The 14,573-nt window shown below is 38.3% G+C and overlaps 2 protein-coding genes across 4 annotated transcripts in view; one reads left to right on the top strand and one right to left on the bottom strand.

Annotated features, from left to right (window-relative positions):
- The window catches only part of FUCA2 (alpha-L-fucosidase 2), a 17,962-nt gene extending 3,389 nt beyond the window's left edge, over positions 1–14,573 (top strand). The window contains exons 2-7 of the mRNA XM_077895575.1: positions 698–885; positions 4,387–4,726; positions 6,088–6,298; positions 6,527–6,717; positions 12,048–12,156; positions 14,045–14,573. Of these exons, the coding sequence (XP_077751701.1) occupies positions 698–885; positions 4,387–4,726; positions 6,088–6,298; positions 6,527–6,717; positions 12,048–12,156; positions 14,045–14,185 (1,180 nt within the window). The 3' untranslated portion in view covers positions 14,186–14,573. The remainder of the gene's footprint in view (positions 1–697; positions 886–4,386; positions 4,727–6,087; positions 6,299–6,526; positions 6,718–12,047; positions 12,157–14,044) is intronic.
- Positions 12,565–14,573, bottom strand: part of PEX3 (peroxisomal biogenesis factor 3) — a 36,352-nt gene continuing 34,343 nt past the window's right edge. For all 3 annotated transcript variants that reach the window (XR_013378177.1, XR_013378171.1, XR_013378173.1), the window contains one exon: positions 12,565–12,700. The gene's annotated coding sequence lies outside the window, so the exon portion shown is untranslated. The remainder of the gene's footprint in view (positions 12,701–14,573) is intronic.

The following is a 14,573-nucleotide window of genomic DNA, read 5'->3' as shown; positions in this document are numbered from 1 at the left end:
ATGCAAAAATGCATCATGGATCAATTAGGATACTTTCATTTCAAGGTACAGGAAACCTAAATAAATGATGTAATAATAGGGGTTTGTTTTGTTTTTTCTTTTTTCCCAAGACAGCAATAAATTTAGAGGCAGTTGTCTCATTGATGAAATCAAAGAACTAACCTATTTCGGTCATCCTCAGCTTGTTGACTTGTCCCTTCATGGTCACATGGTGACAGCCAGGCATTGCTTCACACAACCTTGTCCAAAGGCAGGAAGGCCTTGCTCAGAATGAATGCATAACAAGTAATCCTTAAAGGCTGAGTCAATATATTAAAATAACAGTATCATCTTAATTTTACTGTTGCCAACACCTTCACTTGTTCTTTGCTAGTGAATATAAAACATGCATGTTATCTTCCTTTTGAAGACTGTGGCTGATGTTGCAAAGGACTATATAAAGATACATACTACATGCTGTGATTTAACCATGAAGAATTAAGAGCAAATAGGTGGTGGGGTAGTCTAGAATGTTCAGAGGAATAGATGGAAAATGAAAGTTTATATAAGCTTTCTTTAAGGCAAAGTCAAACTAATGGGGAAGTGAGAAAGAATCTAGGTAATATTTGAGTAAGGGGGAATTTGTAAAGGGAGCTGGGGCAATTATTTCAAATGTTTATATGTATGCTTTATATGTTGTTTCTCTTTCTCCCTTTAGGTGGTATTGGCAAAAGGAAAAGATACCGACATATGTGCAATTTATGAAAAATAATTACCCTCCTAATTTCAAATATGAAGATTTCGGACCACTATTTACAGCAAAGTTTTTTAATGCGAGCCACTGGGCAGATATTTTTCAGGCTTCTGGTGCCAAATACATCGTCTTAACTTCCAAACATCATGAAGGTAAATAAGTGCAACATTTACAAACACTGACAATTAATTATGAAATATAAAGTAGTTCTTTCAGAAGAAGAAACTAAAACACATGAAATCAGTTTTCTCTTAGGAGCAGCAGTTAGTGGCTACTGATGTTTGCCTGTAATTTAAAGGACCATATATTCCATCCAATTGAGAGGCATTAGGTTTGTAGAAGGATCAGACACCCTCACATAAAAACAAAAACAAAAACAAAAAAAAAAAAAGAAAAATCACATTTTGTTATGTGCATATTTAACGATATTTCCAAGATTTCATATGAAGCTATTTGAAGTGAGATGTGGGTTGCAGCTCCCAAGCTTATAATTAGAATTAGAATTGCCCTCTTAACTTTTTTTTAAGCCATAACTTAACTTTTAACTTTTTAAAAAAATATTTTATTTATTCACCTATTTGAGAGAGAGAGAGAGAGAGAGAGAGAGAGTGGGAGGAAGGGCAGAGACAGAAGATCTCAATCAGACTTTGTGCCCAGGCCAGAGATCATGACCTGGGCTGATACCAAGAGTCTGACACCTCACTGTGACTGAGCCACCACTTTCCTTTCATTATACCTCTGTAATGCATTCTGGGAAGGCTCCATCACCATGGGGATTGTGCTTATGTAGTCTTGTGTCATAACTGACACACTTTGCTGCACTTTTGGCCAACTCTTAGATGGCCAAATGGTGGACAATTTGCTAGTGATGAAAGTGACACAGATCACCTGGAAGGAAATCTGTGGACCCGTAATGGTGCCCATAAATGTCAGAGGTGGCAGAAGAATATCCAAAAGGAAACACAGTGGTTGTATTCATCAAGGTTCTCCAGAGAAACAGAACCAGGTGGAAGTATGATAAATAAAAAGAGATTTATTATAAGAAATTGGGTCAAGGAGTTGTGGAGATGAGAAGTCCAGGCCCAGGAGAGCTGGCAATATAGTTCTAGTCTGAGTGTAAAGGTCTGAGAACCAGGAAAGTGGATGATGATTTAGGTTCTAGTCCAAGTCTAAGCCCCCAGGCAGGAGAAAGTGTGAGGTCAGACAGGCAGAGAGAGTTCTTACTCAGTCTTTTATTCTGTTTAGGTTTTCAAAAATTGGCTGAGGCCTACCAACACTGGGGAGAGCAATCTGTTTACTCAGTATTTAAATGTTAACCTCATGCAGAAACACCCCTGTGGACATACCCAGAAAAATATTTAATCAAATATCTGGGCACCCCAGATATTTGACACATAAAATTATCCATCACAGTGGTCCTACATTAATAGGAGAGTTTCCACCCATTACTGTTCCAGTATCCAAAAGATCTAGGAAACATCAATAAATTGTTACTATTCCAACCACATGTTACTTCATTTGACAATTTCCTTTGCATGGCCATCTTTGCCTTGGTATGAGCAATTTTGCCTCAGTGCTTTCTCCACGAGTAGGGAGGGGAATAGAAGGGAAGAACCCAAACCAAATATCTGCAATTATCTTAGAATACTCTTCCCTTTGGGTACATTCTAGTGGCTTAATGACTTTTTCCTATAGATGTTTCTATTACTGAGGTAGATATTTAAAAAGTGTATTTGCTTGTGAACATGCTGATTTTCTGATGTCTATGAACTCATTAAGTTGTATGGCACAAAGTATTACATAGTGAGATTATTTAAAAATAAAATAACTTTTAATGCTACCTTGAGGACAAATAATGAAGCCCACATTTGTAAACTTTCTAGGACTCATGTTTTCATTGCTTTATGGGGAAAAAAAAAAACCACTGAGCTTAATAGACAGGAAGATCTCTCTGTGAGCTTTTATGGTGGTGACAAAGACCCTTGTGGTTTTTTTTTAAGATTTTATTTATTTATTTATGAGAGAGAGAGAGAGAGAGAGAGAGAGAGAGAGAGAGAATGAGGCAGAGACACAGGCAGAGGGAGAAACAGGCTCCATGCAGGGAGCCCGACGCAGGACTCTATCCCGGGTCTCCAGGATCAGGCCCTGGGCTGAAGGCGGTGCTAAACCGCTGAGCCACCCGGGCTGCGCCCCCTTGTGGGTTTTAGTACTGTCTGGCAAATAGAGACTGTCAACTTGAAACATTTATTATTATTTTAAGTAATCGCTACAACCCAACATGGGGCTCAAGCCCACAACCTTGAGATCAAGATTTGCATGCTCTACTGAGTAAGCCAACCAGATACCTCCAAACTGAAATATTTTGAATAGGACTTTAAATATTGGCACTGCGTTGAAGCTTACTACAACCACCTTTGGAACAAGAGTGAGCTGTTTTAAAAGCTTCTTGAAAATGAATCTGAAGACTGTCAATCTTAAACTTATGCTACTTTATGAGAGTAGATACAAAGTGCCTTATGTGTATCTATTCTTAAAGATTCATTTAGATTTCAGTGGGATAGTAACAATGTACTTATGCTCCTAGGCACTAATTAAATTTTGAGGCTTTTATATTATTTCAATGTATATAGAATTTCTAATGTTTTTAAACAGAATAATCTAAATGCAAATGTTTTTTTAAATATTTTATTTACTTATTCATGAGAGAGACAGAGACGCAGACATAGAAAAAGGGAAAAGCAGGCTCCTTGTGGGGAACTGATGCAGGACTTGATCCCAGGACCTTGGGATCATGACCTGAACCGAAGGCAGATATTCAATCACTGAGCCACCCAGGTGCCCCCAAATTCGTTTTAAAATATGAATCATGTCAAAGTATTTATTTAATGGCAGACACATTATTTTTCTTACCCACTTAGTTGGTAGGTAATTTCAGTAATTTAAAGAGAAACCTCTAAGTTTATGAATTTAGAGAAGGATGAGATTACAAATGGGAATATTTTAAAGTATAGAACTACTGGGGAGTAGTGTCTTTTCCCCTTCTGGTGCTAAATGATGAACGATGAGGTGAAAGATTTACTATTAGATATGGATCACCAGTATTCTAAGACTCATGCTACATAAAATTATCCCCAAATCAGGAAACGTACTTTGATCTTTGGTTTAGGAGACAAGCAAGACTTTTGCAGGAGTGCATGTCAGGATCTTTATTATAAGTAGTAGCAGTCATCGTTTAGCATGGTAGACATGGAAGATGTTCCCATCTTAGCTGTAATCTGCTTGTGTTGATTGTTGATTTTATGCGAGACCCTGTGCTAACAGTTGGCTGGGGGATATATCAGGGAACACTGCAGGTTTCATGCTGCCCCTCAAGAGGCTTATATTCTAAGAGGAAAAATATAGGAGATACATCAGACTACACAGACTGCAAAGGGGTACCCAGAAAGTTAATTAAAAAAATCTTGGCTCCACCTTGTTCAAATTCTCATTTGTTGCTCGTATAAAAGCAGAACGTGTGTATGAAAGAGTGCCATAACACAGTTGTAAAAGTTTCTGTATGTCACATGTACTATCTAATTTGTTTTGGCATTTGTATAGGTGGAAATTTGCTAAACAGGTTCACATTCTCACAAAGACTCAATATAATTGTGCAGGCTTTACCTTGTGGGGCTCAAAGTATTCCTGGAACTGGAATGCTGTAGATGAGGGGCCGAAGAGGGACCTCGTCAAGGAACTTGAGGTGGCCATTAGGAACAGGACCGATCTGCGTTTTGGACTGTACTATTCCCTTTTTGAATGGTTTCATCCACTCTTCCTTGAGGATAAGTCCAGGTCATTCCAACAGCAACAATTTCCAGTTTCTAAGATGCTGCCAGAACTCTATGAGTTAGTGAACAAGTATCAGCCAGAGATCCTGTGGTCAGATGGTGATGCAGATGCCCCTGATTACTACTGGAACAGCACAGGCTTCTTAGCCTGGTTATATAACAAAAGGTGTGTATGCTATTAGATTGCTGTAATGACCCTAAATGTTCCACATACATGTATAATGTTTGAGTTCCCTTGCTTTGTGAAATACTCCCTTTCAGGTTCATCTATGGTGTGAGGTAGGAGGAAATCCTTGTAAATAATGTCTCTTAGATATATCAGATTTTACTCAGAGTAATCAGTCAGTGAGAGTTACAAATCAGGAGTCAAATACAACTCAACAGTCTGATTTTGAAATCACTAAAATCACAAAAAAAATGGAATCACTAAAAAAAAATAAAATAAAATCACAAAATCAAGAACTTTGAAAACATTAATTTTGTGGGTCCCCCTTTTCATCTCCTATTCTGAGACAATTCATAACTTTGTGATGCTGTGCATTTTAATTCCTCTTTTCCTTCTTTTTATCTTCTGACTCTTTGATCCTCTTTGCTGCTCCGTCACTGTCACTCTTGTCTGTCTCCTCCTTTCCTACATCAGCACTCTCACTTCCTATTCTTTACCTGTTGCTTTCCAGCAGTGTTCCAGACTGCTCCATTAGAACAAGGAGTTCTGGCTGAGGTCTTCTATTAGGCTTAAACCACATGGACCAAATTTATATTTGTAACTAGAAAATACTCGGTATAGTGCTCTGAAGTCAAGGAGTGTTCTACGTGTGTTCCCTGGACACACACGTAGGTGCACATAAGAATTGTGGGGAGCTCTTGATACTTATAGCAGCAGTGTCTTCAGGTACTTCTAAAGGGTAAGGAGTGGGAATCGGTCACTTCAGCTTGGAAGTCAAACTCTCTTTTATGTGGGGAGGTGCAGGAGCTCTGATAATAATACTATGGGGATTATTTGATGCCACTATAAATTCCATGGTGGCAACATTCAACTTTCTGAAGATTTTTCAACATCAGGCACAATTTTAAGAGAAAGGCTAGACTATATATATATATATATATATATATATATATATGAGATTATTCAGTCCTAGGTGAGAAGAATGTTTTGAGTGTAAATTCACTTCTGGCTATCATTCATAATATGTGGGACAAGGAGCTTCAAATAATAGTATAATAGTCTTATAAGTGCTGTATGTGCTGGTTACTGAGCTAGGTGTTTTACATAAATTATTTCTGTTCTCATAACAGATGAGGAAATTGATTCTTCAGAGGAGTTAGGTCACTTACTTTGGGGCAGGGAGCTTAGAAAGTGACAGAGCCAGGATTGCAACCAACACAGGTATTTGACTTCAAAACCATGTTCTTTGCATTATATTATGCTATGATTATTTTTAGGAGTGGATTTCAGTTAGATCTCTTTTCAGTGATATTTCCCTTTATGTAAAATATTTTACATTTTATTTAAAAATTATATTTCAGCCCAGTTCGGGACACAGTTGTCACCAATGACCGGTGGGGATACGGTACCATTTGTAAGCATGGCGGCTATTATACCTGCAGTGATCGTTACGACCCAGGACATCTTTTGCCTCATAAATGGGAAAATTGCATGACAATAGACAAGTTTTCCTGGGGCTACAGGAGAGATGCTGGGATTGATGACTATCTTACAATCAAAGAGCTAGTGAAGGTACAGTAAAACTTCTGGTGACTGTTAAAATAATATTCTTAATTGTGTGAGTGTGTGAAAATTATTTTTTATGATTTATATAGGTCAGTGGTCTGTATTTTATTCTATTTTCTGTTCTTCTGGATACTGATTACATACGCAGGTGTAAGCACATAAATGCAACATATTATTAACACATTCACAGTGGAATTGTTTCGTCTACCTAATTATTTATTCTTAATTTTTTAGCAACTTGTAGAAACAGTTTCATGTGGAGGAAATCTTTTGATGAATATTGGGCCCACACATGATGGCACCATTTCTGTAATTTTTGAGGAGCGATTGAGGCAAATGGGGACCTGGCTGAAAGTCAATGGAGAAGCCATTTATGAAACCCACCCTTGGAGGTCCCAGAGTGACGATATCACCCCAAATGTGTGGTAAGTTCTTGTTACCAAGTACTATTTGATGGAGGAAGGCATCTAAAATTTCTCAGAGATATAAAGAGAAAAGTAGTATAAAAAAGGAAATTGGATGCATGCCTATTTATACAAATCACTTTCCAAACTTCAGAAGAAATGAGCATGTTTTTGAACACTTATTGTTTATCAAATTGAGCTTAAATCTTCTCTGGAAACTTCCTAATAGTGGGCAAACTTTAGTGAAAAATAGTCAGCTCTTATAAAAATTATAAGCCATTCAGAAACATGAACGATGTTGAGTGGGTTAATACAAAAGGAAGATTTCTGTTTAGTCATTTAATTCTCATTTTTGCAGTGTTCCATCTTATGAAATTAGCTAAAGAGAGGTGCCAAAGGGCAGAAAAAAATATTTGAAATCAGCCCAAATAACAGCATTATTTTAACTGAGAAAAGAACTTATAATTTGTTCACCTTGTTCTAATAAATCTAACCTGAATTTTTTAAATTAATCATTTTAACTTGCTAATTTTTCTTTTAACTAAAATTTTCTTTAAGAAGTCTTCCTTCAGGCTAATGTCTGAGCTTTGCAAGGTTCCATGTGCCTGTGAGTATCTGAACCACACTCTGCAAATATGGTGGTTTCTGATGTGGTGTCTTAAAATACATAAATAAAAAGTAGCAACAGTGAAGCTTTAAAAAATTCACCTTTCATTGTCACCAGGTGAATACAGCTGACCAAGTATAAATCAGAAGATTAGACTAAATGTCTTTCTTTGATCTTACTTGACTTATGACTTAAAACTAATTGTCAACTCACTGAAGATAATAAAGTAAAGCCATCTAGACAGAAGCAACTAATTGTAGAATTTTAGAATGTCTTGGGGAAGCCACAGTGAGAACTCGATACCAATCATTCATTTTACAGAAACTAGTTTAAATCTGGTTTTAAAATTTGTATTGGGCATATATTTGACAACAGGGGGTCTGATCACAATCTCACAATTATTAACCATTTTTCCATTAAATTTCATTTCAATAAATAAAAATAAAAGCCAAATATTTAACAAGGGCTGTGAAGCCCCTTGTCTGACTCCTGTGGACTTTGCCAACCACATGTGGCCCCCATTCCCCACTGGAGCTCTTTCCTGTACAGTGCATGCTGCCCCTCCTTTCTGCAGTCATCTGTAGACTCTCAGGTTCTTATAATCCTTCAAGATTTCAGCCCTGGCTCACTGTCACTGTCCCCAGAACTACTCTTCACATCACTTTTAGTGATTTGAATACCTATATTCACATTTCTTTTATTTTTATTTATTTATTTATTTATTTTTATTTTTATTTATTTATGATAGTCACAGAGAGAGACAGAGAGAGAGAGGCAGAGACATAGGCAGAGGGAGAAGCAGGCTCCATGCACCGGGAGCCCGACGTGGGATTCGATCCCGGGTCTCCAGGATCGTGCCCTGGGCCAAAGGCAGGCGCTAAACCGCTGCGCCACCCAGGGATCCCTCACATTTCTTTTAATTTGCTGACCTCTGGGTTCCTGTTCTCTCTCTTCTGGGATCTTGTCCACTCTACCTTTGCTACGCCCTATTTCGGTCATGCCCTGGATCCTGCATTACCAAGAATTGCACCTTTTCCATGCTCTCAGTTTGAAGCATTCTGTTGTGTTCCACCACCTTTTATATTTCAGCTCACTCCACAGAGCACTTTGGTGTCTGATCCACTAATGATACCATCTGTGACTCTTTTTTTTTTCTCTCCCTCAGCCCTCTTCCTTATCCAGGTCAGATTCTGTGGCTTGTCACTCCACTGCATACGTTCTTTCTCTATTGTACTCACTTGACTTTGATTAAAACCTCACCTTTGGTTAAATTTAGCTCTCCTTATTCCATGACTGACCATGGGTAGCTACATGTGACTGAAACACACAGACATAGACACACACCCACTCACACATATTTCCTGGTGTCCTGGATCCCATCCCAGATTAGGCACTCAAGGATATTATTCTAGTGGTTCTCTCCCGCTCATCTTAAATTTTCCCTCTGTTAGATCCTTTCCTGTCAGTATACAAATGTGTTATTTCTTACATCTTAAAAAAATACTCATGGAATGCCCGGGTGGCTAAGTGGTTGAGTGTCCCCTTTGGCTCAGGTCGTGATCCTGGGGTCCTGGAATCGAGTGCTGCAGCAGGCTCCCCGCAGGGAGCCTGTTTCTCCCTCTGCCTATGTCTCTGCCTGTCTCTCATGAATAAATAAATCTTTAAAAATAACAAAAAACCTCTTTAGCCTTTAGATTTCCAGGCATCTCCCCATTTCACTCCTTTCTTTTAGAGTAAAATATGGTAAAACAATTTTTTTTTTAATATGTTAACTCCAATTTCTTGCTCCAGTTTCCTCTTGCCCCCACTCTGGTCAGGCTTCCACCCCCACACTTCATAAAATTGTTGTTACCAAGGCCCTTGATAACCCATCCTTCGCAATCTAGGGTCACTTCATGGTTCTTGTTTTCTGAGTTTATGGCAGCATCTGACTATGTTGATTGCCATATCTTCTTGTTGGCTGCTCCTTCTTAAATGTCTTGCTAGTTCCACCTCCAGTTACCACTAAACCTTCAAATACCCTGAGGCTTAGTCCTTGGACTTCCATTCTTCCTATTTATCTTTATTCCCCACGTCCATTCTATTTATTCCTCAGGTGAGCACATCCATTTTCACAGATTGAAGTGCCTCTTAATACCAATGGCCTCTACAGTGCTCATCTCTTTTCTTGAACTCTACTCATATCTTCAGCTTCCTAGTCAGCATTTCCTCATGGAGGCATAAGCACCAAAACTGAGGTCCTAGTTTTTAAATTTTGCTCTACACCAGCTCTGTGTACAATCTTTCCCAACTCAGTTAATGGCAGCATCATCCTTTTAGGTGGTTGTGAGGCCAAAAATCTTGGGAGTCCTTAGTTCTCCTTTTATATTTCACAGCCAATCCATCAGCAACTATCATCATCTTTCTCTTTGAGGTATACTTAGAATCCAACCACTTCTCATCCTCTCTTGTGGCAACTCTCATCTTTTAAGTCTCTATTATCTCTCCCCTGGATTCTTTCAGTAGCTTAAGTGATCTTTCCATCCTTGCTCCTTTCTGCTGTAAAACTTTTTAAATAATAAAGCTAGGTTACGTCACTCTTATGCTCAAATTCTTCCAGTGGCTTCCAATCTTAGAGAACAAGCCAGGACTAATAGAGGCTTACAAGGTCCTAGAAAAACTGGCTTCTTGGGGTGTGTGGGTGGCTCAGTAAGTTAAGTGCCTGCTTTTAGCTCAGATCATGATCCCAGGGTCCTAGAATCTAGCCCATGTAGGGCTCCCTGCTCAGTGGGGAGTCAGCTCCTGTCTCTCCCTCTGCTCCTCACCCACTCATTCTCTCTCTCAAATAAAATCTTAAAAAAAAAAACAAACAAAAAACCAACCTGGCTCCTTGCTGTCTCTGATCTTGTCTCCCATCCTATCCCTCATTCCTCTCCTTCTGTCTTCCTTGCTGCCATGTCAACAGGCCAAGCATACTCTTGCATGAGGACTTCTGTGCTTGCTATTCTCTCTTCCTCCAAATACTCACATAGCTCCCTCACATTCTTCAGGTCTCCTCAATGCCACTTCCTCAAAGAGGACATCCTTGATGATTAGATTTAAAATAACACCTATACCCCTCCTTTCTAACCTAGCATGCTCTGTCCTCACCTGGCTTCAGTTTGCTCGATAGCACTTAATCATCACCTGTTCATTCTAATTTTTCCCACTATCATATAAGATCCACGAGGACATGTTCAGTGCTATGTCTCCAGCTCTAACAGTGATTAGGATTTTAAGATTTCAATATGTATTTGTTGAAAAATTAAGTAAAAGAATGAGTTGTTTCCTTTGTCTAGAGCTTTTTTTACGTTTTCTCCTTTTCTCTCATTCATCCTTTAAGTCTCAGATTAAATATCATTTTCTTGGAGAGGCTTCTTGCTGATGGTCTAATCTGAAGAGATCCATCCCTCTGTTATGGTCTTTCACTTTCTATTTCTTTCATTGTGCTTGTCAAAACTCACAGTGATGTTATCTATGTGATTATTGAACGTCTGTCTTCCTCATTCTAGTCTAAGCTCTGTAAGAACAAAGAACAAACTGTGTTTTGTTTTCTGTTGTATTCCTAACACCAGCCTCAGTACTTGGCCCAGCATTGACACATACATGCTGATGAGGGAATATGAAGATTTGAATTAGCAGGTAGAAAGCCATTTACTCTTGCATTTTACCTTCTTTGCTCCTATTTCCCTGCCTATTTTCAGCCCCATGAGAACTGTCTGATGAATATTAGAAAAATGTCTGTCCCTTTTAGTAGAGGGGAAGAAGGGGAAGGAGTTACTAGTATATTATGATTTATAATGACAAGTATATATTTGATCTTATCTCCATTTCTGGCACAGAGCTCCTAAAACTCTTGGAATTTCCTGAGTGATGAGAACTATAAAGATTTCTTTTGTTATGTTGCCAAGGTGACTTTTTCACTTCACCAAAGGGTGCCAGGAGATCCCACCTTGCTATTACAGGGTTGAATCTTACAGGAACCTTCAACCTCCAGGTTGAGGAGAGAAGCTGGAGGTTGAATCCATCACCCATGGCCAATGGTTTAATCAATCATACCCATGTAATGAAGTCTCCATAAAAACCCAAAAGGATGGGGTTCAGAGAGGTTCAAGATTGTTGGGAGAATGTGCACCTGGAGAGTTCATGGATGGTCCAAGCCCTTTCCCCATACCTTGCCCTAAGCATCTCTTCCCTCTGGCTGTTTCTGAGTTTTCTCCTGTTATAATAGACTGGTAATCCAATAAGTAAAATGTTTGTGAGTTCTGTGAACTGCTGTAGAAAATCGAACCCAAGGAGAATGTTGTTGGAACTTACCATCTGTAGCTTATGGGTTAGAGGACCAGGTGATAACCTGGACTTGTGATTGGTGTCTAAAGTTGAGAGTGGTACAGGCAAGTAGTCTTGTAGGACCAAATCCTTGACTGTGGAAATCTGGCATTATTTCCCAGTAGATAGTGTCAGAATTGAGTTGAAATTGCAGAACATCCAGCTGGTGTCTGAGAATTTCTTGGTGGGTTAGGGAACTCCTCTCCAGTCCCCAGCACACACGCTGGAATTGGGAACCCCCTTTGGGTGCTTTTTATTCTACCATGGAGTTATTTTTCTTTCCCTCTGCTAATAAACACATTGTTAAATATCTATTGCATGGAAGTGTCTCTGTAAAATAATTCCAACCAGACCTATAATGAGAAATACTACTCTGCTCTTCTCCCTTTTTAACCAGGTACACATCTAAACGTAAACAAAAATTGGTCTATGCCATATTTCTTGAATGGCCCACATCAAGAAGTCTATTTCTTAGCCAACCCATAGCTACTCTGGGAGTAACACAGGTAAGGAGATTTTATGTTTACTAATTGTCTTTATTTATGATCCTTTTATAACTCATAAGAGTACAGGTTTCCCCCACTATCTAAAAGCATTCCAATGAAACCTTTCATAAGCTGAAATGATATAAAGCAAAGGAGCATTTACCATTAATTTATATGGAAGTTTTTCTGAACAGTCTCAGAGCCCAAAGATAACCTCTCTTAGGCTCTTCTGATACCTTAGAACACATCTTGCTAATGGATGCACAAAACATTGAGATACAGCACAGATGCTCACAGACACAGTTCAAAGCTATGGTAGCTTGATGCTGAGATGCTGAGTGTAGGAAGGAACTTGCTGCCACTCTCGTTGCTGCTTTGGGTGTACACTGCCTCTAAAATGGCTCTCTGCAAAACAAACACTGAATGCTATTTTTCCTTTTTTTTTTTTTTTTGTAAAAGTTGAATATCGTCTTCAGATTTCTTTCAGTTACAAAAACAGGTACTACTGTAGGTCTTTCATAAAAGTGAAGTGGCATAACACAAACTTTCAAAATGTGAGTGATACCTGTAATTTTAAAATGAACTTAATTAATGGCAATGTTTGGTCAAATCTTTGAGAATTTTCTTTCATTTCCCAGAAAACAAAACTTTTAATAGATTTTTAAAAAGATTTTATTGAGAGAGAGAGAGAGAATGAGCAGTAGGGGGGGGGGGGCTGAGGAAGAGGGAGAAGCAGACTCCCAACTGAGCAAGGAGCCTGATGTGGGACTTGATCCTAGGACCTGATCCATGACCTTGATCCTAAGGCAGATGTTTAACTGACTGAGCCACCCAGGCGCCCCCAGAAAACTAAATTTATAAAACAGCTATTTTATCTCCATGAGTGTCAACATAAAATAGATATTCTTTTTCACAATTATTTTAGGTTGTTCAAGTTCTGCAAACATCCAAAATGATTCTGGAATTCATAAGTACATACATATGTAAAATGAATTCACATTCTCCCCCAGACATCCCATCCCAGAATATATCTGAATAAAAGTAAGATGTTGTGGCCTTACTATTTTAAGGTCATTAAAAAAATTTGGAGAAAGTTAATCTAACAGTTGCAACCAACAGATCTGACATTGAGTTCATTTGGATATATTTTATAGCTTATTTTTAAGAAGCTGACAATTTCCTTGGACATAAATCATCCATATTCTTCTCCTTGTGTCATTTTCCATATTTCATTTCTAACACTGTGACTGATATCAAGCAGAAAGGAAGATGGAAGTTCAAATTTGATGTTTAATTACAGCTTAGTAGCCTGGGTATGACATCATTTTTAAATTTTATCTATATGCTATTTGGCTCCTATTAATACTGTTATTGAAAAGTTCATGGGTTTTGTTTTTGTGTTGCTCTACGTGATAGGCAATGTTTTCTGGTTCAAAATAACCAGACATGTAGAAAATTATTTATATCTAAATCCACTTAGTATAAGACTAAGGATAAAACACAGTAATAATTGATCAGACTTATGTACTGTTGATGAGTTACTAGAAAATCTTAGGAGGAAGGGTAACCAGATGAGGGGGGGGACCCTTCTCCAAACATTCTGTGTAAGAACTACACAGGCTTTACATTGGATTGATTCCAGAGTCATTTTCCCTACTCTGACACTATTCAACCTGTACAATTCTTCTTTTCCAACACTTGCACACTTTTATATGAGAGGAATACAGAAGCAAGACATATGTATGCACTCATTTGGATCAAGGGTTAAAATAGCTTGTGAACTAAATAAAACCAAAAGATGAGTCTCCTGACTATAGTGTTTTAAAGAAATACCAGCCACTCTTTCCCAATAAAGTGGGTGAGCCAAAGAAATACATTTGGAAATATTTGTGTGTGTTTTTAATTTCAGATTAAACTGCTGGGACATGGACAGCCACTTAACTGGACTTCTTTGAAGCCAAATGGCTTATTGATACAACTGCCACATCTAACCTTTCATCAGATGCCCAGTAAATGGGGCTGGGCTCTGGCACTAACTAATGTGATCTAATTTGCAACAGAGAGGTTCATGCTGCAGGTACACCGAAGACTAGAAAATATCAGATTTCTATAATTGTAGCACACAGAGAAATCAATTGTGAAACTGGTCAAGAAGACTCAAGTAATTATTTAGGCAAATCAGCCCTTTTGGCTCTTACTCATGTTTTTCCTAAATTAGCCATGTAATTGTTTTAACTCTTCAGTGTACTTTGCTATCAAAGTCTCTTCACATTGAATTTATCTCCATGTGCTATTAAGAAGTGGAGATTTCTGTTTACAGTAGCTAGGAACTGGTGGTGGTAAGGACTGAATTGTGTCTCAAATTCCCATGCTGAAGCCCTAACACCTAATGTGCCTTTGAAGAGGTAACTAAGATGAAATAAAATAAGAGAACCTGA

The sequence above is a fragment of the Canis aureus genome, chromosome 1 (genome assembly GCF_053574225.1).
Source record: "Canis aureus isolate CA01 chromosome 1, VMU_Caureus_v.1.0, whole genome shotgun sequence".
In the NCBI taxonomy this organism is placed as follows: domain Eukaryota; kingdom Metazoa; phylum Chordata; class Mammalia; order Carnivora; family Canidae; genus Canis; species Canis aureus.
Note: the sequence above shows the minus strand (reverse complement) of the source record. Positions and strands in the feature narration are given on the sequence as shown.